This window comes from Nerophis lumbriciformis, linkage group LG02, assembly GCF_033978685.3.
Source record: "Nerophis lumbriciformis linkage group LG02, RoL_Nlum_v2.1, whole genome shotgun sequence".
NCBI lineage: Eukaryota > Metazoa > Chordata > Actinopteri > Syngnathiformes > Syngnathidae > Nerophis > Nerophis lumbriciformis.
This window is the reverse complement of record NC_084549.2, coordinates 58,686,053-58,712,982: the sequence shown is the minus strand read 5'-3', so window position 1 is coordinate 58,712,982 and position 26,930 is coordinate 58,686,053. Positions and strand designations below refer to the sequence as shown.

The window sequence follows — 26,930 nt, the reverse complement described above, 5'->3', positions numbered from 1 at the left end:
CTCGGTCCTCGCTCGTTGCCAGTGATGATTGAAGCGTCGGCCGAGAACATGCTGCAGCAGGTCTTCGCCCAGGCTGTGAAGGTTGGAGTCAAACACTCGCAGAAGATCATCTTCGCCATCCAGCAGCTAGCGCGCGAGCTCAAAGTGAGCAAGCGCACGCCCGTCAAACTGTTCTCGGCCCCGGCAGACATGGTGGTGCGCGTTCGACAGTAAGACATGTTTTTAAACGTTATCTCTGATGTAAGCCAGGACTGCTGCTCATAGAAGTACTGTAAAAGTGCATTATTAAGTGAATGCACCTTTTAGTGATGTGCGATAACACTGAGTAAAATTCAGGCTGATTCCGATACTGATACTTTGCAAATATACCTAACGTGTCTGTTAAAATTTCAAAAGTTGTTTTTTCAAATAATAACAAAAAAAAACAATAGTAAAAATTTGAGAAAAAAGAGCAAAAAATCTGAACGTAGTATAATAATATACTTAGTCACGGGGGCAGCACGGTAGAAGAGGGGTTAGTGCATCTGCCTCACAATACGAAGGTCCTGGGTGTTTGCATGTTCTCCCCGTGACTGCGTGGGTTCCCTCCGGGTACTCCGGCTTCCTCCCACCTCCAAAGACACGCACCTGGGGATAGGTTGATTGGCAACACTAAATAGTCCCTCGTGTGTGAATGTGAGTGTGAATGTTGTCTGTCTATCTGTGTTGGCCCTATGATGAGGTGGCGACTTGTCCAGGGTGTACCCCGCCTTCCGCCCGAATGCAGCTGAGATAGGCTCCAGCACCCTTGCGACCCCGAATGGGACAAGCGGTAGAAAATGGATGGATACTTAGTCACCAAAAATGCAATGTTTCGTCTTTAAATATATACACATATGTATGGTAATATCTGATTAACATTTGTTTTTCATAAAAAAGTTTAGACACTCCTTATCTAAAATATTACAAGCTCTCAAAATAAAAATAAAATACATTTGAAATATTATCCAAGTTTAGATAGTTAAGTAAAACAAAAATAATACTAAATGATGAAGTAATCTATTTGAATAATTACAACAACCATAATAAACACTGTTAAATATCTAACTGAACATTAACATTTTCGTACAGGCAGAATTTTTGACACGCTAGGTTTTGCAGTTACACAGTCATATTAATAATATTATTAATAATTTTATTCTATTCTTACATGGGGGGAAAAAAACAGCAAAAATGTTAGAAAAAAAATCTGAACGTAAGGAGAAAAAGCTGAAAATTTTAAACTAATAATTGATAATAATATGCTTAGTCACCTATAATACAATGTTTTGTCTTCAAATATATATACGGTAATATCTGTAAAGCATTTTATGAAAACTGATAAAAAGTACATTTACACACAATTATGCAGTGCTAAAATAAATACATTCTAAATGAGTAATAAATAACATTAATATATATTTCCTAAATAAACTGTCAACAAAATTTAAGTGCAAATATAAATACAGCTTCACCACTTTAGTCATATTTTTTGCACTGGAGAAACTTCACTGTGACTTCAGCTGCAGACTTCTTCTGTTTGTTTGATATTGTCATTACTGCTACAAGTGGAGGAAAAGTGTATTACAACTGAGTACTGCTGCGAACCAAACTGCTTTGGCGGCCCAACAATAGTCCCCGACCTTATGGTAAAGAAACCCTGATTTATGTCTTGTTAACATGTGTTTCAGACAAAAACGTGTATTTCACTATATGTGTTGACTTACTAAACCCATTTACAACTAACAGGATGTTTTCAAAAACAGTAAAAACTGACCATTTTGTACCTTCTCAGCCTCAGTAGTGACTTTTATTTGGATTATTTCCTGCAGATCAACCTCAGAGAAGATATATGCTGTTTTCACAGATTCCTCACATGATAAAGTAAGCCTCAAACACATCGTGGTGGTCTTTCCATACTTCTCCATTTATTTCACATAGTTCATGTCTCTAATTGTGTGATTATCATTGACAGATATCAAGAGATGAAGCCATCAACAAGATTCGACTAGAAGCTGAGGTGGAACTAAAAGGTAGGACTTAGTTTGTGGGGTGAAAATACAATAACTAAATCCTGTCTCAATTTCACAGAAACGTTTCCTCAAGCCGAACCTTTTGAGGTTATCGAGTCTTTCAACACTGTTAGCAAAGAAATCTTCAGGAATTTGGTGCTGAATGAATACAGGAGGTATATGATTATTATATACAATGTATTTACACCTAATGATATAATGATGTGCTTATGAACTACATGATTGTGTGTGTAGGTGTGATGGGAGGGAGCTCACTGCTTTGAGGGACATCTCCTGTGACGTAGACCTCTTTAAACCGCTTCACGGTTCTGCTTTGTTCCAGAGGGGACAAACGCAGGTGTGTTTGAAGGCGGTTTAGTTCGCCAATAAAATGTTCTACACAAAAAAAAAGCTTAATTGTGTTGTTTTTTTAGGTTCTTTGCAGCGTCACGTTTGATTCGTTGGAGTCCAGCGTTAAGGCAGACATCATCACCACGGCGTTAAGGTCAGAAAAGTAACCGCTGGTGTAAATTGCGGTTCCCAGCAGGCACAAGACATGAAAACAACGTTGAGAACTTGTTGAATTAGGTCCTGATGTTGAGCAACACAAACCTAACGTTGAAACAACATGCTTTTTGACGACGTTTAATCAAAGTTGGGTTCTGATGTTGATTTGATCATTGAATTTTTGTCAGACTTACGATGCCATCCATTGTGCACAGCTGAAATGACAAGCTACAGTCACAGACAGTCCCATTATGATGTATTTATGAGTGAGGTGGAACCAAATCTATTTATAGCAGTCCAAAAGTATTCTTAGCAGGCCACTACAAATGAATGTATGGGCCAGTGTTCAGTACCTAGCAGCGTTATCTCCCTCAGCATGCGCATTAAAATGCCAAGAAGCCTCGCTCCTCACCACTATTACAACATTGGTTCTGTTGCTGCTTTGTTGTACTGATATACCAGTTAAATAATTACCATGTAGTCAAAGAGAATTCCATTTTCATACCTTTCCACTTTTTCTTGCACTCCAAAGAATTGTTAGATTTTTAAATAATTAATAATTATTGGGCCGATATGAGGAATTATGTCACACTAACAACATGGAAAATTTAAGAAATAGCTCTCAAAAAAAATCCATTGATGCGAGATTAACCGTAATGGGCTGTAGGTGGGTTAAGGTGAGCAAATCAAGCGCCTCTTTTCTCCTGCTTTAAATAGCTGATCTCAACATGCTGTAAATGGCCTGCCGTAAACTTCCCCTGTGCTCTCTGTAAACAGACATGGCGTCGATCGTGTGGGACTTTTTGCCTGCTACCTGCACTAAATGTTCTGCAAAAACATTCCGCGAGGAGGGAAAAAAACAGCGAGCTTCAACACGTCAAACCTTATCAGTCACCTGAAATGCCAATATCGCTATGGTGGTCGCCTGCTGCTAAAGAAAGATATGCACAAACTACAATTAAATCTTAAATTTTAAAATAATAGATATACGTAGGTTATCTATATCAGTCTTGAGAAGCAGGAAGTTGTCTGTATCAATATCGGCTTGATAAAAAAATTATATTGTGCTTCTCTACTCTTTATACATAATGGGTTTCAAATGGGGAAAATACCAGTCTCTCGTCATTTCGCTTTAGCTAAGTACAGTGAAACCTCGATTTAAGAACCTGAATGGTTCTTGAACAGGGTTCTTAAATAGAAGAGTTCATATATTGAAACACATTTCTCCGTAAGAAACAATGTAAATATGATTACTGTATTTTTCGGACTATAAGTCGCAGTTTTTTTCATAGTTTGGCCGGGGGTGCGACTTATACTCAGGAGCGACTTATGTGTGAAATTATTAACACATTACCATAAAATATCAAATAATATTATTTAGCTCATTCACGTAAGAGACTAGACGTATAAGATTTCATGGGATTTAGCGATTAGGAGTGACAGATTGTTTGGTAAACGTATAGCATGTTCTATATGTTTTAGTTATTTGAATGACTCTTACCATAATATGTTACGTTAACATACCAGGCACGTTCTCAGTTGGTTGTTTATGCGTCATATAACGTACACTTATTCAGCCTGTTGTTCACTATTCTTTATTTATTTTAAATTACCTTTCAAATGTCTATTCTTGGTGTTGGGTTTTATCAAAGAAATTTCCCCAAAAAATGCGACTTAAACTCCAGTGCGACTTATATATGTTTTTTTTCCTCCTTTACTATGCATTTTCGGCCGGTGCGGCTTATACTCCGGAGCGACTTATACTCCGAAAAGTACGGTAATGGGTTGCAATGTCGACAAAAGTCCATATTTTAGTGACGGTGTGTACACTTTGAACCTAATATAAAGTGCGATACAATACTGTATATCAAACAAACATAACAATGGGGTGATGGATCAACTTTCTCTTTACTACCAATCCAAGACATCAATGACAAGCTGAACTGTGCCATATGCTCAGCTCTGCCAACACGCTCGCAAACGCAGACGTCCCTTTGGTGCCCTCACAAACAATCAGAAATCACAAAAATCCTTGACTTCAACAACTATATTGCTACAATACCAAACATTTAAAAAAGTCAAATCCACTTAAATTAACGTCGACAAAGGAAGGGCTGACGAGAAAGGAGCAGACAGAGGGTGAGAAGGAAGGGGGCGTGGGCCCATGTATGTGTGCTCTTTGAAGAGGCGCAGCTGAACAAGAGGTAGTCTTCTCCTCCTCTGTAATATACGTCTGCTTTGACATATTTTCCCAGAAAAAGCCGGTCTCATCACAATTGAAACTTGCTGTAGTACGAAGCCTGCTTCGTCATTGATGTACTTCTCGCAAACATCTTTTTTTTCTTTCTTTTTTTTTTTCTTTTTTAACTCCACAGCAATTCCCCCCTTGTTTCCACGACGAAAAAAACACAAAAAAGGCACACTTGCTGTAGCACTGAGTAGTGACTAGTAGCGTACTGTTCTGCGCAGCAAGAGACATGGAGGGCTCCACCTTTCCAAAAATGCTGCAAAATGGCTGCATGCGGTACACAAAATTGTTCACACACGGAAGCATATATAACTCGATCGCAAAGTTCGCAAATAGAGTGGTTCGTAAATCAAGGTTCCGCTGTATAATTTAGGCATTTCCAATATTCAGTTGTCTTTGTGTGAAATTAAGACATTATTGTGACGCTACAGTATGTGAAATCATTTGTGGTTTTTTTTCTATCGACAGTGGCATCAAGGACAAAAACTTCATGCTTCATTATGAAGTAAGTCAAAGCCTTTTACTCTGTTAGTCCCAAACTATTCATCTCAACCATCCATCTTCATCTTTTCATTGCAGTTCCCACCTTACGCGACTAACGAGATCGGAAAGACTGGCGGCCTGAACAGGAGGGAGCTAGGACACGGTGAGCGATGAATTCCGTCCTTCTGGCAACACAGGCTGGACACTTGATTAGGAACACCCGCCTCATCCAATGAATGTGTTCGTAGGCGCCCTGGCCGAGAAAGCACTGAGACCTGTCATCCCCAAAGACTTCCCTTTCACCATCAGGGTCACTGCTGAGGTGCTGGAGTCCAACGGTGAGTGTCTGAAGACTCTTTAAAAAAGTTTATTTTCCTAACCTGACTTTGAACCTCTTAGGGTCTTCGTCCATGGCTTCAGCATGTGGAGGCAGCCTCGCTCTAATGGACGCAGGTATTCACCTGCTAAATGTTGCGTTTGTGTGCAAAAGAGAAAACGAGACGCTTGAGTTGTGTTGTGTTATGTTGTCTACCAGGCGTGCCCATCTCTTCTCCTGTGGCCGGTGTCGCCGTGGGCCTCATCTCCAAGTCCAACCCGGAGAAACCCACAGAGATCCAAGACTACAGACTGCTTACTGACATTCTGGTAAACATGCCGGACTTTTTGAAGGATGTGGTGAAATAACAAAGTGACAATAAATCACTTATTAATAATTTACAATAATTAATATTGGCAATTGTTTTGTTTTTTTATTGTATTTTTTAGGAATAAAATACGTTTTTAGGCCATCTCCATGCTTATTCGCAACCAAAAGAAGGTTTTGTAAACTGTAACCTGTTATGAAAGAGTTTTAACCAAATAATACCATATTTTGTGGACCGTAAATGCACTGGTATATAAGCCGGACCCACTAAATTTTCAGAGAAACAACATATTTTTCCATATATTAGACGCACTGGACAATAAGCCCCAGAAATATATGTAGTTAAAGGAGTTTTCTACACAGAAAGATTTTGTAAATGTTTATTTACATACCTTAATTGTTTCCAAACGATGTCTGTAACATGGCAGTAAAACGGCTGATCAAACAAAACAGAAGTTATCATCATGAACCCACTGGCTGCGCAAGCTAGCTCTCCAATCAGCTAAACAAACTCAATAAGTTCAGGGTGAGGTTTTGGTGAATTTACGAAACTTAAACAATACAAAAAGAATGCCATTGTACGTTTATAACACGAACAAAGACACTCGTAAACATGTTAGCATATTAGCTGATGTAAACAACGCTAGCATCATTACATTACATTAGCACGTACAAATATACTTTCAAACACTCCTACAAACATCACACATGGGACGGTTTAGTAAGTAAGAATTGTTTTAGTTATATTGTAAAACTTAGAAGTGTTGCTTGCAGGGATTAATGAAGAATCCATATGAGTAGAAAGGCGACTAGAAGACAAAACGGCACTTCTACTTCCGGTTGAAAGCTCACTGTAAACACAAGGGCAATGCAGCAGTGAGCAAACTCTTTCAAAATACGGCGCCAAAGCACAAACAATAACACACCTATTTAGTGTCTTTTCTCGTTTTTTTATTTTTTTAAACTATTTGAAAAAAGTAGCGACTTATCATCCAGAATTTACGGTACAATGCGAGAATCGGTCTGAATCATGAATCGTGTTAAATCGAGAATTGATTCTGAATCGAATCGTCACCACAAGCATCGGATCGAATTTTGAGTTGCCCAAATATTCCCACCTCTACTTATTAGTATTTGTGGTGGTGTTTTTTCTGGAACAGGGAATAGAGGACTACCTTGGAGACATGGACTTCAAGCTGGCAGGAACCAACAAGGGCATCACTGCTTTACAGGTAAAATAGGAGCAACATCTTTCCAAATTAGCACTTTGTCCCGTATTTAATCATTCTGTCTCACCTCCAGGCCGATGTGAAGATTCCAGGTTTGCCTCTGAGGGTGGTCATGGAGGCCATCCAACAGGGCACAGGTAGTCTTGTTCAAAACAAACGTACTATAAGGAATACATAGTGTCGCCTACAAGTGAGTACAGTCCTCACATTCTAATATATGCTGTCAACGTACAACAGTCCAGTTTCCACTTCACAATGTCTCGGTACATGTTTCTCCTCAACCGGCAACACTTGTGCACACAAGGGCTGGGCGTATCTATGTCAATGTCCATAGTATTAATATTAATGTGATTGGATCAATCGATACTTCAGTTGTAGTTTCTCTTCTGCTGTACATCCAGCTATTTCCCTCTCTCTCTTTCTCTCTCTCTCTGTCGCTCTTGAGCTCTCTCTCTCTCTCTCTCTCACTTGGTCTCATGTTCTCGCTCTCTCTCTCTCGCTATCGCTCTCTTTTTTGTCGCACTCTAGCTCTCTCTCGTGCTCTTGATTTTTTATGTCACTCGCTCTCTTTTTTTTTCACTCGTGTCCTCTCTCTTTCTTTTTCTGTTTGTCTCTCGCTCTCTCTTTCTTGCTCTCTTTTTCTCTCTTTGTCACTCATTTACTTTTTCTCTTTCTCATTTGTTCTCTCTCTCTTTCCCAATTTTTTTCTCTCTCGCCCTCTCTCTTTCTATTCCTCTATCGCTCTCTTTCTCTCTCGTTGTCATTCTCTCTTTCTCTCTCTCTCTCTTTCTGTTTTTTCTATCATGGTCTCTTTCTTCTCCCTCTTTCGCTCTCGCTTGTTCACTCGCTCTCTCTCGTTTTCATTCTCTTTTTCTCTTTATTTGTTCTCTTTGTCTCTCTCTCTCCTTTTTCATTCATGCTCTCTCTTTCTTTTTCTATTTGTCTCTCGCTCTCTTTCTCGCTCTTTTTTTCTCTCGAGCTCTCGTTTTCATTCTTTTTTCTCTTTCTCACTTGTTTATTTTTTCTCTTTTTTCTCATTCTTTTGCTCTTTTTTAATTTTTTTTTTTTTTCTCAACATATCGTGAGCTACCGGTCGATCGCGGAACGTGTGTCAGTCGATCGCCAGCCAGGCATTAAAAAAATAGCCCTAAAAATGAGTGATCATAACTCTTCACTATGACGTCACTTTCGTCACTTGATTCACATTCACGGCACCCGAGGGTCTTCTGAGATGACGCTGGCTGCTGCCAGCTCATTAAAATTACAGACAGGAAGGCGAGAAACACTTTATTTCAACAGACTCTGGCGCCATACCTGTCGTCAAAACTCCAAAGACCGACTGCACAGTTGCACAATAAAAGCTCTGCTTCATCCTGCCTGCGCTAACAAAATAAGAGTCTCAGAAAGCTGGCGTGCACAAGCTAGCAAGCTACGGAGTTTACCGCCAATGTATTTCTTGTAAAGTATATACAGAGGAGTATGGAAGCTGGACAAATAAGATGCCAAAAACAAACCACTTTCATGTGGTATTGGACAGAAAGGAGGACTTTTTTTCTCCTCCATTCGGAAATGCGGACGTTATCCGCACCACTGTCTGATTCCAATCAATGCAAGTCATCAGAATCAGGTAATACACCAACTTATATTCTTGTCTTCATGAAAGAAAGGAATCTATATGTGTTAAACATGCTTGTATTATCTTTAAACACCTTTAACTTATTAACAATATTAACTACATGTGTTAAACATGCTTGTATTATCATTAAACACCTTTAACTTGTTAACAATATTAACTATATGTGTTAAACATGCTTGTATTATCATTAAACACCTTTAACTTGTTAACAATATTAACTATATGTGTTAAACGTGCCTGCATTATCATTAAACACCTTTAACTTGTTAACAATATTAACTATGTGTTAAACAAGCTTGCATTATCTTTAAACACCTTTAACTTATTAACAATACAATGCTTGTATTATCATTAAACACCTTTAACTTGTTAACAATATTAACTATATGTATTAAACATGCTTGTATTATCATTAAGCACCTTTAATTTATTAACAATATTAACTATATGTGTTAAACATGCTTGCATTATCATTAAACACCTTTACCTTGTTAACAAAAACATATATTTCATAAATAAGTAAATATAAATTATATATATGAATGAGGTAAATCCCCACGACTTGATCAATTAAAAAGTAGCTCACCTGCAGAAAAAGTGTGAGCACCCCTGGTATAAGCGATACTAGCCCTGTATTTACTTGGTATCGGATGGACACTAAAGTTACCAGTATCGCTCACCACTATTGCACACTACCACAAATGACACAAGACACAATTAATTTGCTACTCGCTTATGTTGACTTATTTTCAGTGGATAGTTCATCTCTACTGATATACAAGCTGTACACGAACTACTGTAAAGTCTATTATTTTGATAGTAGTGTTTCTCTCATAAAAATGTGTGCTGAAATGTGAGGATTGTACTCACTTTAGTTATAATTGTATTGTTGATGGTTTGGTCAAGTGTATGAACGACTTTTCAGTGGCGAAGCGGGAAATGCTGGGCATCATGAACAAGTGCATAGCAAAGCCGAGGGCAGCCAGGAAGGAGAACGGGCCGGTGATCGGTGAGTTTTGGACATAGATATGTAGAACTCCTGACTTCAAGCAGTAAAATCAGATTGCTGCTTGTGTGTGTGCAGAGAAGGTGCACGTTCCTGTGTCTAGACGAGCTCGCTTTGTGGGCCCGGGAGGCTACAACCTTCGTAGGTTACAAGCTCAAACAGGTAACATCGTTTTTTTTGTTTGTTTCTTTTTCTCGCCACAATGCAAAGCCTGGGGCAGTGTGTGAAACGCTCCGTTTGGTGTAATTTTAAGGAGTGACAATAAGTCAAATGGATGAGGAGACTTTCTCCGTGTTCGCTCCCACGCCAGGAGCCCTCAGCGAGGCGCAGGACTTCATCAGTGAGATCTGCAAAGATGATGTGAGTCTGCACCATTTTTTTTTTTTTTTTTTTTTTTAGACGGGCATGCTAAAAAAAGGCTACGGTAACTAAATTGTTCGTGGGTGCAAACAGCAAAGACATGTACCATAAACATATACATGCATCTTTGGTCTCTTCAACAGATGTGCATATTAGGGCTGTAAATCTTTGGGCACCACACGATTTGATTTGATTCGATTCAGAATCGATTCTAGTTTTAAAATGACTCTTGATTCAAAATCAATACTGTTTTAATAATATTGGGTGCCAGTTTTATGATTAACTACATTCCTCCATAAAATAGACAGTTCTGATAAATGTGTGGCTTATATTATATTACTTAAAAGAAAACTGGTTTTGTTTAATAGAAGAGAAGTATCCGACACTTCTCTTTTTCTTTTCTTTTTCAAGTTTAAAGTTAGAGCACATACTCAGAGCTCATTGTCAAATTCCTGTACTGTTTTATATAATTATAACTAATACTAGTACTAATTAACTACTATTACATATATTATAATTAATTATAATTACAGAAAGAAACGCCACCAAAGGGCTCCTTATTGTCATCCAGTCCTTCCAGGTTTTTTGTGATCACCGCGGCCTGAAATGCCTGAATTTGGGGCAGTATTTTCAGAAAGTTGTGTCAAAAGTTGCAATGTTTTGAAGCTTTCTTTTTTTTTTATAAATCCTTAAAAATTCTTATTGGATTAATTTTTTTATCAATGTTATATATGTTCCTTGGAAGCCTTAACCTCAAAAAGCACAGGATTTCAACAAAAACTGAAAAACAGTCATTTTGCAGACTTAAAGTTGGACACTAGATGGCAGTAAAAACACAAACTCAGAGCTCATTGTCGAATTACTGTACACTTTTAATTAATTTTTACTAATACTAGTACCAATCAATTATAATTACGGAAATAAAGACCACCAAAGGTTTCCTTATTGTCTTCTGTCTGCTCTGTCGTCCACAAGTTGCAGACATTCTCTCTTTATGTTTTTACACTTAAAAATTGTTTGTCTATCTTCAACATTAATTTATGTTCCAACGCATTTACCCCTCCACGTGAAGGACTTTTGTGAACTGTTGAGAGCGACTTATAGCACTGTTTTTTGTTGGTAAATGAAAGACAATGAGAGATCAAACTCACACTTCAACATCTCAGTCATTTAAATGCTGCCTCTTTTTTTAGGGCAGCATTGCAAATGAAAATATGTTCCTAATTGTCTTTCCTTGGAGGACTTTAGGTTGAGTAAATATATGTAAACTCGGAAGTGAGGATGCCAGTGTGTTGCTAAATGTTTATATACCGTATTTTTCGGAGTATAAGTAGCACCGGAGTATAAGTCGCACCTGCCGAAAATGCATTATAAAGAAGGAAAAAAACATAAATAAATCGCACTGGAGCCCGGCCAAACTATGAAAAAAACTGCGACTTATAGTCCGAAAAATACGGTACTACAATACCCAGAAAGCTTAGTGCTTTAAACAGGACCAGGAAGTAGCAGTAAAAAGTTGATATTTTGTTACCAGTTACAGTTGACAATCACGTTTTAAACGCCGCTCAGATACAAATTTGATTGGCCTAAATATGCGGGGAAGTTGTCAGCATTAGAAAAACACGTTTAAACGCCGCTCAGATACAAATTTGATTGGCTAAAATATGCGGGGAAGTTGTCAGCATTAGAAAAACACGTTTACCGTATTTTTCGGAGTATAAGTCGCACCGAAGTATAAGTCGCACCTGCCGAAAATGCATCATAAAAAAGGAAAAAAACATATAAGTCGCACTGGAGCCCGGCCAAACTATGAAAAAAACTGCGACTTATAGTCCGAAAAATACGGTAAGTGCCGCTCAGATACAAATTTGATTGGCCAAAATATGCGGGGAAGTTGTCAGCATTAGAAAAACATGTTTAAACGCCGCTCAAATACAAATTTGATTGGCTAAAATATGCAAGGAAGTTGTCAGCATTAGAAAAACACGTTTAAACGCCGCTCAGATACAAATTTGATTGGCTAAAATTTGCAGGGAAGTTGTCAGCATTAGAAAAACATGTTTAAATGCTGCTCAGATACAAATTTGATTGGCTAAAATATGCGGGGAAGTTGTCAGCATTAGAAAAACACGTTTACCGTATTTTTCCAAAATGCATAATAAAAAAGGAAAAAAACATATATAAGTCGCACTGGAGCCCGGCCAAACTATGAAAAAAACCGCGACTTATAGTCCGAAAAATACGGTAAATGCCGCTCAGATACAAATTTGATTGGCCAAAATATGCGGGGAAGTTGTCAGCATTAGAAAAACATGTTTAAACGCCGCTCAGATACAAATTTGATTGGCTAAAATATGCAGGGAAATTGTCAGCATTAGAAAAACATGTTTAAATGCCGCTCAGATACAAATTTGATTGGCTAAAATATGCGGGGAAGTTGTCAGCATTAGAAAAACACGTTTACCGTATTTTTCGAAAATGCATAATAAAAAACATATATAAGTCGCACTGGAGCCTGGCCAAACTATGAAAAAAACTGCGACTTATAGTCCGAAAAATACGGTAAATGCCGCTCAGATACAAATTTGATTGGCCAAAATATGCGGGGAAGTTGTCAGCATTAGAAAAACACGTTTAAATGCCGCTCAGATACAAATTTGATTGGCTAAAATATGCGGGGAAGTTGTCAGCATTAGAAAAACACATTTACCGTATTTTTCGGAGTATAAGTCGTACCGGAATATAAGTCGCACCTGCCGAAAATGCATAATAAAAAAGGAAAAAGACATATATAGGTTGCACTGGAGCCCGGCCAAACTATGAAAAAAACTGCGACTTATAGTTCGAAGAATACGGTAAATGCCGCTCAGATACAAATTTGATTGGCCAAAATATGCAGGGAAGTTGTCAGCATTAGAAAAACACGTTTAAACGCCGCTCAGATACAAATTTGATTGGCTAAAATATGCGGGGAAGTTGTCAGCATTAGAAAAACACATTTACCGTATTTTTCGGAGTATAAGTCGCACCGGAGTATAAGTCGCACCTGCCGTAAATGCATAATAAGAAAGGAAAAAAACATATATAAGTCGCACTGGAGCCCGGCCAACTATGAAAAAAACTGCGACTTATAGTCCGAAAAATACGGTAAATGCCGCTCAGATACAAATTTGATTGGCCAAAATATGCGGGGAAGTTGTCAGCATTAGAAAAACACGTTTAAACGCCGCTCAGATAGAAATTTGATTGGCTAAAATATGCGGGGAAGTTGTCAGCATTAGAAAAACACGTTTACCGTATTTTTCGGAGTATAAGTCGCACCGGAGTATTAGTCGCACCTGCCGAAAATGCATAATAAAAAAGGAAAAAAACATATAAGTCGCACTGGAACCCGGCCAAACTATGAAAAAAACTGCGACTTATAGTCCGAAAAATACGGTAAATGCCGCTCAGATACAAATTTGATTGGCCAAAATATGCGGGGAAGTTGTCAGCATTAGAAAAACATGTTTAAATGCTGCTCAGATACAAATTTGATTGGCTAAAATATGCAAGGAAGTTGTCAGCATTAGAAAAACATGTTTAAACGCCGCTCAGGTACAAATTTGATTGGCTAAAATATGCGGGGAAGTTGTCAGCATTAGAAAAACACGTTTACCGTATTTTTCGGAGTATAAGTCGCACCGGAGTATAAGTCGCACCTGCCGAAAATGCATAATAAAAAAGGAAAAAAACATATAAGTCGCACTGGAACCCGGCCAAACTATGAAAAAAACTGCGACTTATAGTCCGAAAAATATGGTAAATGCCGCTCAGATACAAATTTGATTGGCTAAAATAAGCAGGGAAGTTATCAGCATTAGAAAAACACGTTTAAACGCCGCTCAGATACAAATTTGATTGGCTAAAATATGCGGGGAAGTTGTCAGCATTAGAAAAACACGTTTACCGTATTTTTCGGAGTATAAGTCGCACCGGAGTATAAGTCGCACCTGCCGAAAATGCATAATAAAAAAGGAAAAAAACATATAAGTCGCACTGGAACCCGGCCAAACTATGAAAAAAACTGCGACTTATAGTCCGAAAAATACGGTAAATGCCGCTCAGATACAAATTTGATTGGCCAAAATATGCGGGGAAGTTGTCAGCATTAGAAAAACATGTTTAAATGCTGCTCAGATACAAATTTGATTGGCTAAAATATGCAAGGAAGTTGTCAGCATTAGAAAAACACGTTTAAACGGCGCTCAGATATAAATTTGATTGGCTAAAATATGCAGGGAAGTTGTCAGCATTAGAAAAACACGTTTACCGTATTTTTCGGAGTATAAGTCGCACGTGCCGAAAATGCATAATAAAAAAGGAAAAAAACATATATAAGTCGCACTGGAGCCAAACTATGAAAGAAACTGCGACTTATAGTCCGAAAAATACGGTAAATGCCGCTCAGATACAAATTTGATTGGCTAAAATATGCGGGGAAGTTGTCAGCATTAGAAAAACATGTTTAAATGCCGCTCAGATACAAATTTGATTGGCTAAAATATGCGGGGAAGTTGTCAGCATTAGAAAAACATGTTTAAATGCCGCTCAGATGCAAATTTGATTGGCTAAAATATGCAGGGAAGTTGTCAGCATTAGAAAAACATGTTTAAACGCCGCTCAGATACAAATTTGATTGGCTAAAATATGCGGGGAAGTTGTCAGCATTAGAAAAACAAGTTTAAACGCCGCTCAAATACAAATTTGATTGGCTAAAATATGCGGGGAAGTTGTCAGCATTAGAAAAACACGTTTACCGTATTTTTCGGAGTATAAGTCGCACCGGAGTATAAGTCGCACCTGCCGAAAATGCATAATAAGAAAGGAAAAAAACATATATAAGTCGCACTGGAGCCCGGCCAAACTATGAAAAAAACTGCGACTTATAGTCCGAAAAATACGGTAAATGCCGCTCAGATACAAATTTGATTGGCCAAAATATGCGGGGAAGTTGTCAGCATTAGAAAAACATGTTTAAACGCCGCTCAGATACAAATTTGATAGGCTAAAATATGCGGGGAAGTTGTCAGCATTAGAAAAACACGTTTACCGTATTTTTTCGGAGTATAAGTCGCACCGGAGTATAAGTCGGACCTGCCGAAAATGCATAATAAAAAAGGAAAAAAACATATATACCGTAGGTCGCACTATGGAAAAAAAACTGCGACTTATAGTCCGAAAAATACGGTAAATGCCGCTCAGATACAAATTTGATTGGCCAAAATATGCGGGGAAGTTGTCAGCATTAGAAAAACACGTTTAAACGCCGCTCAGATAGAAATTTGATTGGCTAAAATATGCGGGGAAGTTGTCAGCATTAGAAAAACACGTTTACCGTATTTTTCGGAGTATAAGTCGCACCGGAGTATAAGTCGCACCTGCCGAAAATGCATAATAAAAAAGGAAAAAAACATATAAGTCGCACTGGAACCCGGCCAAACTATGAAAAAAACTGCGACTTATAGTCCGAAAAATACGGTAAATGCCGCTCAGATACAAATTTTATTGGCCAAAATATGCGGGGAAGTTGTCAGCATTAGAAAAACATGTTTAAATGCTGCTCAGATACAAATTTGATTGGCTAAAATATGCAAGGAAGTTGTCAGCATTAGAAAAACATGTTTAAACGCCGCTCAGGTACAAATTTGATTGGCTAAAATATGCGGGGAAGTTGTCAGCATTAGAAAAACACGTTTAAACGCCGCTCAGATACAAATTTGATTGGCTAAAATATGCGGGGAAGTTGTCAGCATTAGAAAAACACGTTTACCGTATTTTTCGGAGTATAAGTCGCACCGGAGTATAAGTCGCACCTGCCGAAAATGCATAATAAAAAAGGAAAAAAACATATAAGTCGCACTGGAACCCGGCCAAACTATGAAAAAAACTGCGACTTATAGTCCGAAAAATACGGTAAATGCCGCTCAGATACAAATTTTATTGGCCAAAATATGCGGGGAAGTTGTCAGCATTAGAAAAACATGTTTAAATGCTGCTCAGATACAAATTTGATTGGCTAAAATATGCAAGGAAGTTGTCAGCATTAGAAAAACATGTTTAAACGCCGCTCAGGTACAAATTTGATTGGCTAAAATATGCGGGGAAGTTGTCAGCATTAGAAAAACACGTTTAAACGCCGCTCAGATACAAATTTGATTGGCTAAAATATGCGGGGAAGTTGTCAGCATTAGAAAAACACGTTTACCGTATTTTTCGGAGTATAAGTCGCACCGGAGTATAAGTCGCACCTGCCGAAAATGCATAATAAAAAAGGAAAAAAACATATAAGTCGCACTGGAACCCGGCCAAACTATGAAAAAAACTGCGACTTATAGTCCGAAAAATACGGTAAATGCCGCTCAGATACAAATTTGATTGGCCAAAATATGCGGGGAAGTTGTCAGCATTAGAAAAACATGTTTAAATGCTGCTCAGATACAAATTTGATTGGCTAAAATATGCAAGGAAGTTGTCAGCATTAGAAAAACACGTTTAAACGGCGCTCAGATATAAATTTGATTGGCTAAAATATGCAGGGAAGTTGTCAGCATTAGAAAAACACGTTTACCGTATTTTTCGGAGTATAAGTCGCACGTGCCGAAAATGCATAATAAAAAAGGAAAAAAACATATATAAGTCGCACTGGAGCCAAACTATGAAAGAAACTGCGACTTATAGTCCGAAAAATACGGTAAATGCCGCTCAGATACAAATTTGATTGGCTAAAATATGCGGGGAAGTTGTCAGCATTAGAAAAACATGTTTAAATGCCGCTCAGATACAAATTTGATTGGCTAAAATATGCGGGGAAGTTGTCAGCATTAGAAAAACACGTTTACCGTATTTTTCGGAGTATAAGTCGCACCGGAGTATAAGTCGCACCTGCCGAAAATGCATAATAAAAAAGGAAAAAAACATATAAGTCGCACTGGAACCCGGCCAAACTATGAAAAAAACTGCGACTTATAGTCCGAAAAATACGGTAAATGCCGCTCAGATACAAATTTTATTGGCCAAAATATGCGGGGAAGTTGTCAGCATTAGAAAAACATGTTTAAATGCTGCTCAGATACAAATTTGATTGGCTAAAATATGCAAGGAAGTTGTCAGCATTAGAAAAACATGTTTAAACGCCGCTCAGGTACAAATTTGATTGGCTAAAATATGCGGGGAAGTTGTCAGCATTAGAAAAACACGTTTAAACGCCGCTCAGATACAAATTTGATTGGCTAAAATATGCGGGGAAGTTGTCAGCATTAGAAAAACACGTTTACCGTATTTTTCGGAGTATAAGTCGCACCGGAGTATAAGTCGCACCTGCCGAAAATGCATAATAAAAAAGGAAAAAAACATATAAGTCGCACTGGAACCCGGCCAAACTATGAAAAAAACTGCGACTTATAGTCCGAAAAATACGGTAAATGCCGCTCAGATACAAATTTTATTGGCCAAAATATGCGGGGAAGTTGTCAGCATTAGAAAAACATGTTTAAATGCTGCTCAGATACAAATTTGATTGGCTAAAATATGCAAGGAAGTTGTCAGCATTAGAAAAACATGTTTAAACGCCGCTCAGGTACAAATTTGATTGGCTAAAATATGCGGGGAAGTTGTCAGCATTAGAAAAACACGTTTAAACGCCGCTCAGATACAAATTTGATTGGCTAAAATATGCGGGGAAGTTGTCAGCATTAGAAAAACACGTTTACCGTATTTTTCGGAGTATAAGTCGCACCGGAGTATAAGTCGCACCTGCCGAAAATGCATAATAAAAAAGGAAAAAAACATATAAGTCGCACTGGAACCCGGCCAAACTATGAAAAAAACTGCGACTTATAGTCCGAAAAATACGGTAAATGCCGCTCAGATACAAATTTTATTGGCCAAAATATGCGGGGAAGTTGTCAGCATTAGAAAAACATGTTTAAATGCTGCTCAGATACAAATTTGATTGGCTAAAATATGCAAGGAAGTTGTCAGCATTAGAAAAACATGTTTAAACGCCGCTCAGGTACAAATTTGATTGGCTAAAATATGCGGGGAAGTTGTCAGCATTAGAAAAACACGTTTAAACGCCGCTCAGATACAAATTTGATTGGCTAAAATATGCGGGGAAGTTGTCAGCATTAGAAAAACACGTTTACCGTATTTTTCGGAGTATAAGTCGCACCGGAGTATAAGTCGCACCTGCCGAAAATGCATAATAAAAAAGGAAAAAAACATATAAGTCGCACTGGAACCCGGCCAAACTATGAAAAAAACTGCGACTTATAGTCCGAAAAATACGGTAAATGCCGCTCAGATACAAATTTGATTGGCCAAAATATGCGGGGAAGTTGTCAGCATTAGAAAAACATGTTTAAATGCTGCTCAGATACAAATTTGATTGGCTAAAATATGCAAGGAAGTTGTCAGCATTAGAAAAACACGTTTAAACGCCGCTCAGATACAAATTTGATTGGCTAAAATATGCGGGGAAGTTGTCAGCATTAGAAAAACACGTTTACCGTATTTTTCGGAGTATAAGTCGCACCGGAGTATAAGTCGCACCTGCCGAAAATGCATAATAAAAAAGGAAAAAAACATATAAGTCGCACTGGAACCCGGCCAAACTATGAAAAAAACTGCGACTTATAGTCCGAAAAATACGGTAAATGCCGCTCAGATACAAATTTTATTGGCCAAAATATGCGGGGAAGTTGTCAGCATTAGAAAAACATGTTTAAATGCTGCTCAGATACAAATTTGATTGGCTAAAATATGCAAGGAAGTTGTCAGCATTAGAAAAACATGTTTAAACGCCGCTCAGGTACAAATTTGATTGGCTAAAATATGCGGGGAAGTTGTCAGCATTAGAAAAACACGTTTAAACGCCGCTCAGATACAAATTTGATTGGCTAAAATATGCGGGGAAGTTGTCAGCATTAGAAAAACACGTTTACCGTATTTTTCGGAGTATAAGTCGCACCGGAGTATAAGTCGCACCTGCCGAAAATGCATAATAAAAAAGGAAAAAAACATATAAGTCGCACTGGAACCCGGCCAAACTATGAAAAAAACTGCGACTTATAGTCCGAAAAATACGGTAAATGCCGCTCAGATACAAATTTTATTGGCCAAAATATGCGGGGAAGTTGTCAGCATTAGAAAAACATGTTTAAATGCTGCTCAGATACAAATTTGATTGGCTAAAATATGCAAGGAAGTTGTCAGCATTAGAAAAACATGTTTAAACGCCGCTCAGGTACAAATTTGATTGGCTAAAATATGCGGGGAAGTTGTCAGCATTAGAAAAACACGTTTAAACGCCGCTCAGATACAAATTTGATTGGCTAAAATATGCGGGGAAGTTGTCAGCATTAGAAAAACACGTTTACCGTATTTTTCGGAGTATAAGTCGCACCGGAGTATAAGTCGCACCTGCCGAAAATGCATAATAAAAAAGGAAAAAAACATATAAGTCGCACTGGAACCCGGCCAAACTATGAAAAAAACTGCGACTTATAGTCCGAAAAATACGGTAAATGCCGCTCAGATACAAATTTGATTGGCCAAAATATGCGGGGAAGTTGTCAGCATTAGAAAAACATGTTTAAATGCTGCTCAGATACAAATTTGATTGGCTAAAATATGCAAGGAAGTTGTCAGCATTAGAAAAACACGTTTAAACGGCGCTCAGATATAAATTTGATTGGCTAAAATATGCAGGGAAGTTGTCAGCATTAGAAAAACACGTTTACCGTATTTTTCGGAGTATAAGTCGCACGTGCCGAAAATGCATAATAAAAAAGGAAAAAAACATATATAAGTCGCACTGGAGCCAAACTATGAAAGAAACTGCGACTTATAGTCCGAAAAATACGGTAAATGCCGCTCAGATACAAATTTGATTGGCTAAAATATGCGGGGAAGTTGTCAGCATTAGAAAAACATGTTTAAATGCCGCTCAGATACAAATTTGATTGGCTAAAATATGCGGGGAAGTTGTCAGCATTAGAAAAACACGTTTAAACGCCGCTCAGATACAAATTTGATTGGCTAAAATATGCGGGGAAGTTGTCAGCATTAGAAAAACACGTTTACCGTATTTTTCGGAGTATAAGTCGCACCGGAGTATAAGTCGCACCTGCCGAAAATGCATAATAAAAAAGGAAAAAAACATATAAGTCGCACTGGAACCCGGCCAAACTATGAAAAAAACTGCGACTTATAGTCCGAAAAATACGGTAAATGCCGCTCAGATACAAATTTTATTGGCCAAAATATGCGGGGAAGTTGTCAGCATTAGAAAAACATGTTTAAATGCTGCTCAGATACAAATTTGATTGGCTAAAATATGCAAGGAAGTTGTCAGCATTAGAAAAACATGTTTAAACGCCGCTCAGGTACAAATTTGATTGGCTAAAATATGCGGGGAAGTTGTCAGCATTAGAAAAACACGTTTAAACGCCGCTCAGATACAAATTTGATTGGCTAAAATATGCGGGGAAGTTGTCAGCATTAGAAAAACACGTTTACCGTATTTTTCGGAGTATAAGTCGCACCGGAGTATAAGTCGCACCTGCCGAAAATGCATAATAAAAAAGGAAAAAAACATATAAGTCGCACTGGAACCCGGCCAAACTATGAAAAAAACTGCGACTTATAGTCCGAAAAATACGGTAAATGCCGCTCAGATACAAATTTTATTGGCCAAAATATGCGGGGAAGTTGTCAGCATTAGAAAAACATGTTTAAATGCTGCTCAGATACAAATTTGATTGGCTAAAATATGCAAGGAAGTTGTCAGCATTAGAAAAACATGTTTAAACGCCGCTCAGGTACAAATTTGATTGGCTAAAATATGCGGGGAAGTTGTCAGCATTAGAAAAACACGTTTAAACGCCGCTCAGATACAAATTTGATTGGCTAAAATATGCGGGGAAGTTGTCAGCATTAGAAAAACACGTTTACCGTATTTTTCGGAGTATAAGTCGCACCGGAGTATAAGTCGCACCTGCCGAAAATGCATAATAAAAAAGGAAAAAAACATATAAGTCGCACTGGAACCCGGCCAAACTATGAAAAAAACTGCGACTTATAGTCCGAAAAATACGGTAAATGCCGCTCAGATACAAATTTGATTGGCCAAAATATGCGGGGAAGTTGTCAGCATTAGAAAAACATGTTTAAATGCTGCTCAGATACAAATTTGATTGGCTAAAATATGCAAGGAAGTTGTCAGCATTAGAAAAACACGTTTAAACGGCGCTCAGATATAAATTTGATTGGCTAAAATATGCAGGGAAGTTGTCAGCATTAGAAAAACACGTTTACCGTATTTTTCGGAGTATAAGTCGCACGTGCCGAAAATGCATAATAAAAAAGGAAAAAAACATATATAAGTCGCACTGGAGCCAAACTATGAAAGAAACTGCGACTTATAGTCCGAAAAATACGGTAAATGCCGCTCAGATACAAATTTGATTGGCTAAAATATGCGGGGAAGTTGTCAGCATTAGAAAAACATGTTTAAATGCCGCTCAGATACAAATTTGATTGGCTAAAATATGCGGGGAAGTTGTCAGCATTAGAAAAACACGTTTAAACGCCGCTCAGATACAAATTTGATTGGCTAAAATATGCGGGGAAGTTGTCAGCATTAGAAAAACACGTTTACCGTATTTTTCGGAGTATAAGTCGCACCGGAGTATAAGTCGCACCTGCCGAAAATGCATAATAAAAAAGGAAAAAAACATATAAGTCGCACTGGAACCCGGCCAAACTATGAAAAAAACTGCGACTTATAGTCCGAAAAATACGGTAAATGCCGCTCAGATACAAATTTTATTGGCCAAAATATGCGGGGAAGTTGTCAGCATTAGAAAAACATGTTTAAATGCTGCTCAGATACAAATTTGATTGGCTAAAATATGCAAGGAAGTTGTCAGCATTAGAAAAACATGTTTAAACGCCGCTCAGGTACAAATTTGATTGGCTAAAATATGCGGGGAAGTTGTCAGCATTAGAAAAACACGTTTAAACGCCGCTCAGATACAAATTTGATTGGCTAAAATATGCGGGGAAGTTGTCAGCATTAGAAAAACACGTTTACCGTATTTTTCGGAGTATAAGTCGCACCGGAGTATAAGTCGCACCTGCCGAAAATGCATAATAAAAAAGGAAAAAAACATATAAGTCGCACTGGAACCCGGCCAAACTATGAAAAAAACTGCGACTTATAGTCCGAAAAATACGGTAAATGCCGCTCAGATACAAATTTGATTGGCCAAAATATGCGGGGAAGTTGTCAGCATTAGAAAAACATGTTTAAATGCTGCTCAGATACAAATTTGATTGGCTAAAATATGCAAGGAAGTTGTCAGCATTAGAAAAACACGTTTAAACGGCGCTCAGATATAAATTTGATTGGCTAAAATATGCAGGGAAGTTGTCAGCATTAGAAAAACACGTTTACCGTATTTTTCGGAGTATAAGTCGCACGTGCCGAAAATGCATAATAAAAAAGGAAAAAAACATATATAAGTCGCACTGGAGCCAAACTATGAAAGAAACTGCGACTTATAGTCCGAAAAATACGGTAAATGCCGCTCAGATACAAATTTGATTGGCTAAAATATGCGGGGAAGTTGTCAGCATTAGAAAAACATGTTTAAATGCCGCTCAGATACAAATTTGATTGGCTAAAATATGCGGGGAAGTTGTCAGCATTAGAAAAACATGTTTAAATGCCGCTCAGATGCAAATTTGATTGGCTAAAATATGCAGGGAAGTTGTCAGCATTAGAAAAACATGTTTAAACGCCGCTCAGATACAAATTTGATTGGCTAAAATATGCGGGGAAGTTGTCAGCATTAGAAAAACAAGTTTAAACGCCGCTCAAATACAAATTTGATTGGCTAAAATATGCGGGGAAGTTGTCAGCATTAGAAAAACACGTTTACCGTATTTTTCGGAGTATAAGTCGCACCGGAGTATAAGTCGCACCTGCCGAAAATGCATAATAAGAAAGGAAAAAAACATATATAAGTCGCACTGGAGCCCGGCCAAACTATGAAAAAAACTGCGACTTATAGTCCGAAAAATACGGTAAATGCCGCTCAGATACAAATTTGATTGGCCAAAATATGCGGGGAAGTTGTCAGCATTAGAAAAACATGTTTAAACGCCGCTCAGATACAAATTTGATAGGCTAAAATATGCGGGGAAGTTGTCAGCATTAGAAAAACACGTTTACCGTATTTTTTCGGAGTATAAGTCGCACCGGAGTATAAGTCGGACCTGCCGAAAATGCATAATAAAAAAGGAAAAAAACATATATACCGTAGGTCGCACTGGAGCCCGGCCAAACTATGGAAAAAAAACTGCGACTTATAGTCCGAAAAATACGGTAAATGCCGCTCAGATACAAATTTGATTGGCCAAAATATGCGGGGAAGTTGTCAGCATTAGAAAAACACGTTTAAACGCCGCTCAGATAGAAATTTGATTGGCTAAAATATGCGGGGAAGTTGTCAGCATTAGAAAAACACGTTTACCGTATTTTTCGGAGTATAAGTCGCACCGGAGTATAAGTCGCACCTGCCGAAAATGCATAATAAAAAAGGAAAAAAACATATAAGTCGCACTGGAACCCGGCCAAACTATGAAAAAAACTGCGACTTATAGTCCGAAAAATACGGTAAATGCCGCTCAGATACAAATTTTATTGGCCAAAATATGCGGGGAAGTTGTCAGCATTAGAAAAACATGTTTAAATGCTGCTCAGATACAAATTTGATTGGCTAAAATATGCAAGGAAGTTGTCAGCATTAGAAAAACATGTTTAAACGCCGCTCAGGTACAAATTTGATTGGCTAAAATATGCGGGGAAGTTGTCAGCATTAGAAAAACACGTTTAAACGCCGCTCAGATACAAATTTGATTGGCTAAAATATGCGGGGAAGTTGTCAGCATTAGAAAAACACGTTTACCGTATTTTTCGGAGTATAAGTCGCACCGGAGTATAAGTCGCACCTGCCGAAAATGCATAATAAAAAAGGAAAAAAACATATAAGTCGCACTGGAACCCGGCCAAACTATGAAAAAAACTGCGACTTATAGTCCGAAAAATACGGTAAATGCCGCTCAGATACAAATTTTATTGGCCAAAATATGCGGGGAAGTTGTCAGCATTAGAAAAACATGTTTAAATGCTGCTCAGATACAAATTTGATTGGCTAAAATATGCAAGGAAGTTGTCAGCATTAGAAAAACATGTTTAAACGCCGCTCAGGTACAAATTTGATTGGCTAAAATATGCGGGGAAGTTGTCAGCATTAGAAAAACACGTTTAAACGCCGCTCAGATACAAATTTGATTGGCTAAAATATGCGGGGAAGTTGTCAGCATTAGAAAAACACGTTTACCGTATTTTTCGGAGTATAAGTCGCACCGGAGTATAAGTCGCACCTGCCGAAAATGCATAATAAAAAAGGAAAAAAACATATAAGTCGCACTGGAACCCGGCCAAACTATGAAAAAAACTGCGACTTATAGTCCGAAAAATACGGTAAATGCCGCTCAGATACAAATTTTATTGGCCAAAATATGCGGGGAAGTTGTCAGCATTAGAAAAACATGTTTAAATGCTGCTCAGATACAAATTTGATTGGCTAAAATATGCAAGGAAGTTGTCAGCATTAGAAAAACATGTTTAAACGCCGCTCAGGTACAAATTTGATTGGCTAAAATATGCGGGGAAGTTGTCAGCATTAGAAAAACACGTTTAAACGCCGCTCAGATACAAATTTGATTGGCTAAAATATGCGGGGAAGTTGTCAGCATTAGAAAAACACGTTTACCGTATTTTTCGGAGTATAAGTCGCACCGGAGTATAAGTCGCACCTGCCGAAAATGCATAATAAAAAAGGAAAAAAACATATAAGTCGCACTGGAACCCGGCCAAACTATGAAAAAAACTGCGACTTATAGTCCGAAAAATACGGTAAATGCCGCTCAGATACAAATTTGATTGGCCAAAATATGCGGGGAAGTTGTCAGCATTAGAAAAACATGTTTAAATGCTGCTCAGATACAAATTTGATTGGCTAAAATATGCAAGGAAGTTGTCAGCATTAGAAAAACACGTTTAAACGGCGCTCAGATATAAATTTGATTGGCTAAAATATGCAGGGAAGTTGTCAGCATTAGAAAAACACGTTTACCGTATTTTTCGGAGTATAAGTCGCACGTGCCGAAAATGCATAATAAAAAAGGAAAAAAACATATATAAGTCGCACTGGAGCCAAACTATGAAAGAAACTGCGACTTATAGTCCGAAAAATACGGTAAATGCCGCTCAGATACAAATTTGATTGGCTAAAATATGCGGGGAAGTTGTCAGCATTAGAAAAACATGTTTAAATGCCGCTCAGATACAAATTTGATTGGCTAAAATATGCGGGGAAGTTGTCAGCATTAGAAAAACATGTTTAAATGCCGCTCAGATGCAAATTTGATTGGCTAAAATATGCAGGGAAGTTGTCAGCATTAGAAAAACATGTTTAAACGCCGCTCAGATACAAATTTGATTGGCTAAAATATGCGGGGAAGTTGTCAGCATTAGAAAAACAAGTTTAAACGCCGCTCAAATACAAATTTGATTGGCTAAAATATGCGGGGAAGTTGTCAGCATTAGAAAAACACGTTTACCGTATTTTTCGGAGTATAAGTCGCACCGGAGTATAAGTCGCACCTGCCGAAAATGCATAATAAGAAAGGAAAAAAACATATATAAGTCGCACTGGAGCCCGGCCAAACTATGAAAAAAACTGCGACTTATAGTCCGAAAAATACGGTAAATGCCGCTCAGATACAAATTTGATTGGCCAAAATATGCGGGGAAGTTGTCAGCATTAGAAAAACATGTTTAAACGCCGCTCAGATACAAATTTGATAGGCTAAAATATGCGGGGAAGTTGTCAGCATTAGAAAAACACGTTTACCGTATTTTTTCGGAGTATAAGTCGCACCGGAGTATAAGTCGGACCTGCCGAAAATGCATAATAAAAAAGGAAAAAAACATATATACCGTAGGTCGCACTGGAGCCCGGCCAAACTATGGAAAAAAAACTGCGACTTATAGTCCGAAAAATACGGTAAATGCCGCTCAGATACAAATTTGATTGGCCAAAATATGCGGGGAAGTTGTCAGCATTAGAAAAACACGTTTAAACGCCGCTCAGATAGAAATTTGATTGGCTAAAATATGCGGGGAAGTTGTCAGCATTAGAAAAACACGTTTACCGTATTTTTCGGAGTATAAGTCGCACCGGAGTATAAGTCGCACCTGCCGAAAATGCATAATAAAAAAGGAAAAAAACATATAAGTCGCACTGGAACCCGGCCAAACTATGAAAAAAACTGCGACTTATAGTCCGAAAAATACGGTAAATGCCGCTCAGATACAAATTTTATTGGCCAAAATATGCGGGGAAGTTGTCAGCATTAGAAAAACATGTTTAAATGCTGCTCAGATACAAATTTGATTGGCTAAAATATGCAAGGAAGTTGTCAGCATTAGAAAAACATGTTTAAACGCCGCTCAGGTACAAATTTGATTGGCTAAAATATGCGGGGAAGTTGTCAGCATTAGAAAAACACGTTTAAACGCCGCTCAGATACAAATTTGATTGGCTAAAATATGCGGGGAAGTTGTCAGCATTAGAAAAACACGTTTACCGTATTTTTCGGAGTATAAGTCGC

At 38.1% G+C, this 26,930-nt stretch overlaps 1 protein-coding gene across 1 annotated transcript in view; it reads left to right on the top strand.

The window, feature by feature from the left end:
* pnpt1 (polyribonucleotide nucleotidyltransferase 1, mitochondrial) overlaps positions 1–26,930 on the top strand; it is a 66,592-nt gene that overhangs the window by 10,698 nt on the left and 28,964 nt on the right. Inside the window, exons 9-24 of the mRNA XM_061970643.2 lie at positions 23–209; positions 1,851–1,902; positions 1,994–2,051; positions 2,110–2,206; positions 2,286–2,388; positions 2,465–2,535; positions 5,254–5,290; positions 5,365–5,431; positions 5,517–5,606; positions 5,668–5,721; positions 5,804–5,913; positions 7,072–7,143; positions 7,214–7,277; positions 9,702–9,785; positions 9,861–9,944; positions 10,036–10,142. Coding sequence (XP_061826627.1) covers positions 23–209; positions 1,851–1,902; positions 1,994–2,051; positions 2,110–2,206; positions 2,286–2,388; positions 2,465–2,535; positions 5,254–5,290; positions 5,365–5,431; positions 5,517–5,606; positions 5,668–5,721; positions 5,804–5,913; positions 7,072–7,143; positions 7,214–7,277; positions 9,702–9,785; positions 9,861–9,944; positions 10,036–10,142 — 1,337 coding nt within the window. The remainder of the gene's footprint in view (positions 1–22; positions 210–1,850; positions 1,903–1,993; positions 2,052–2,109; positions 2,207–2,285; positions 2,389–2,464; positions 2,536–5,253; positions 5,291–5,364; positions 5,432–5,516; positions 5,607–5,667; positions 5,722–5,803; positions 5,914–7,071; positions 7,144–7,213; positions 7,278–9,701; positions 9,786–9,860; positions 9,945–10,035; positions 10,143–26,930) is intronic.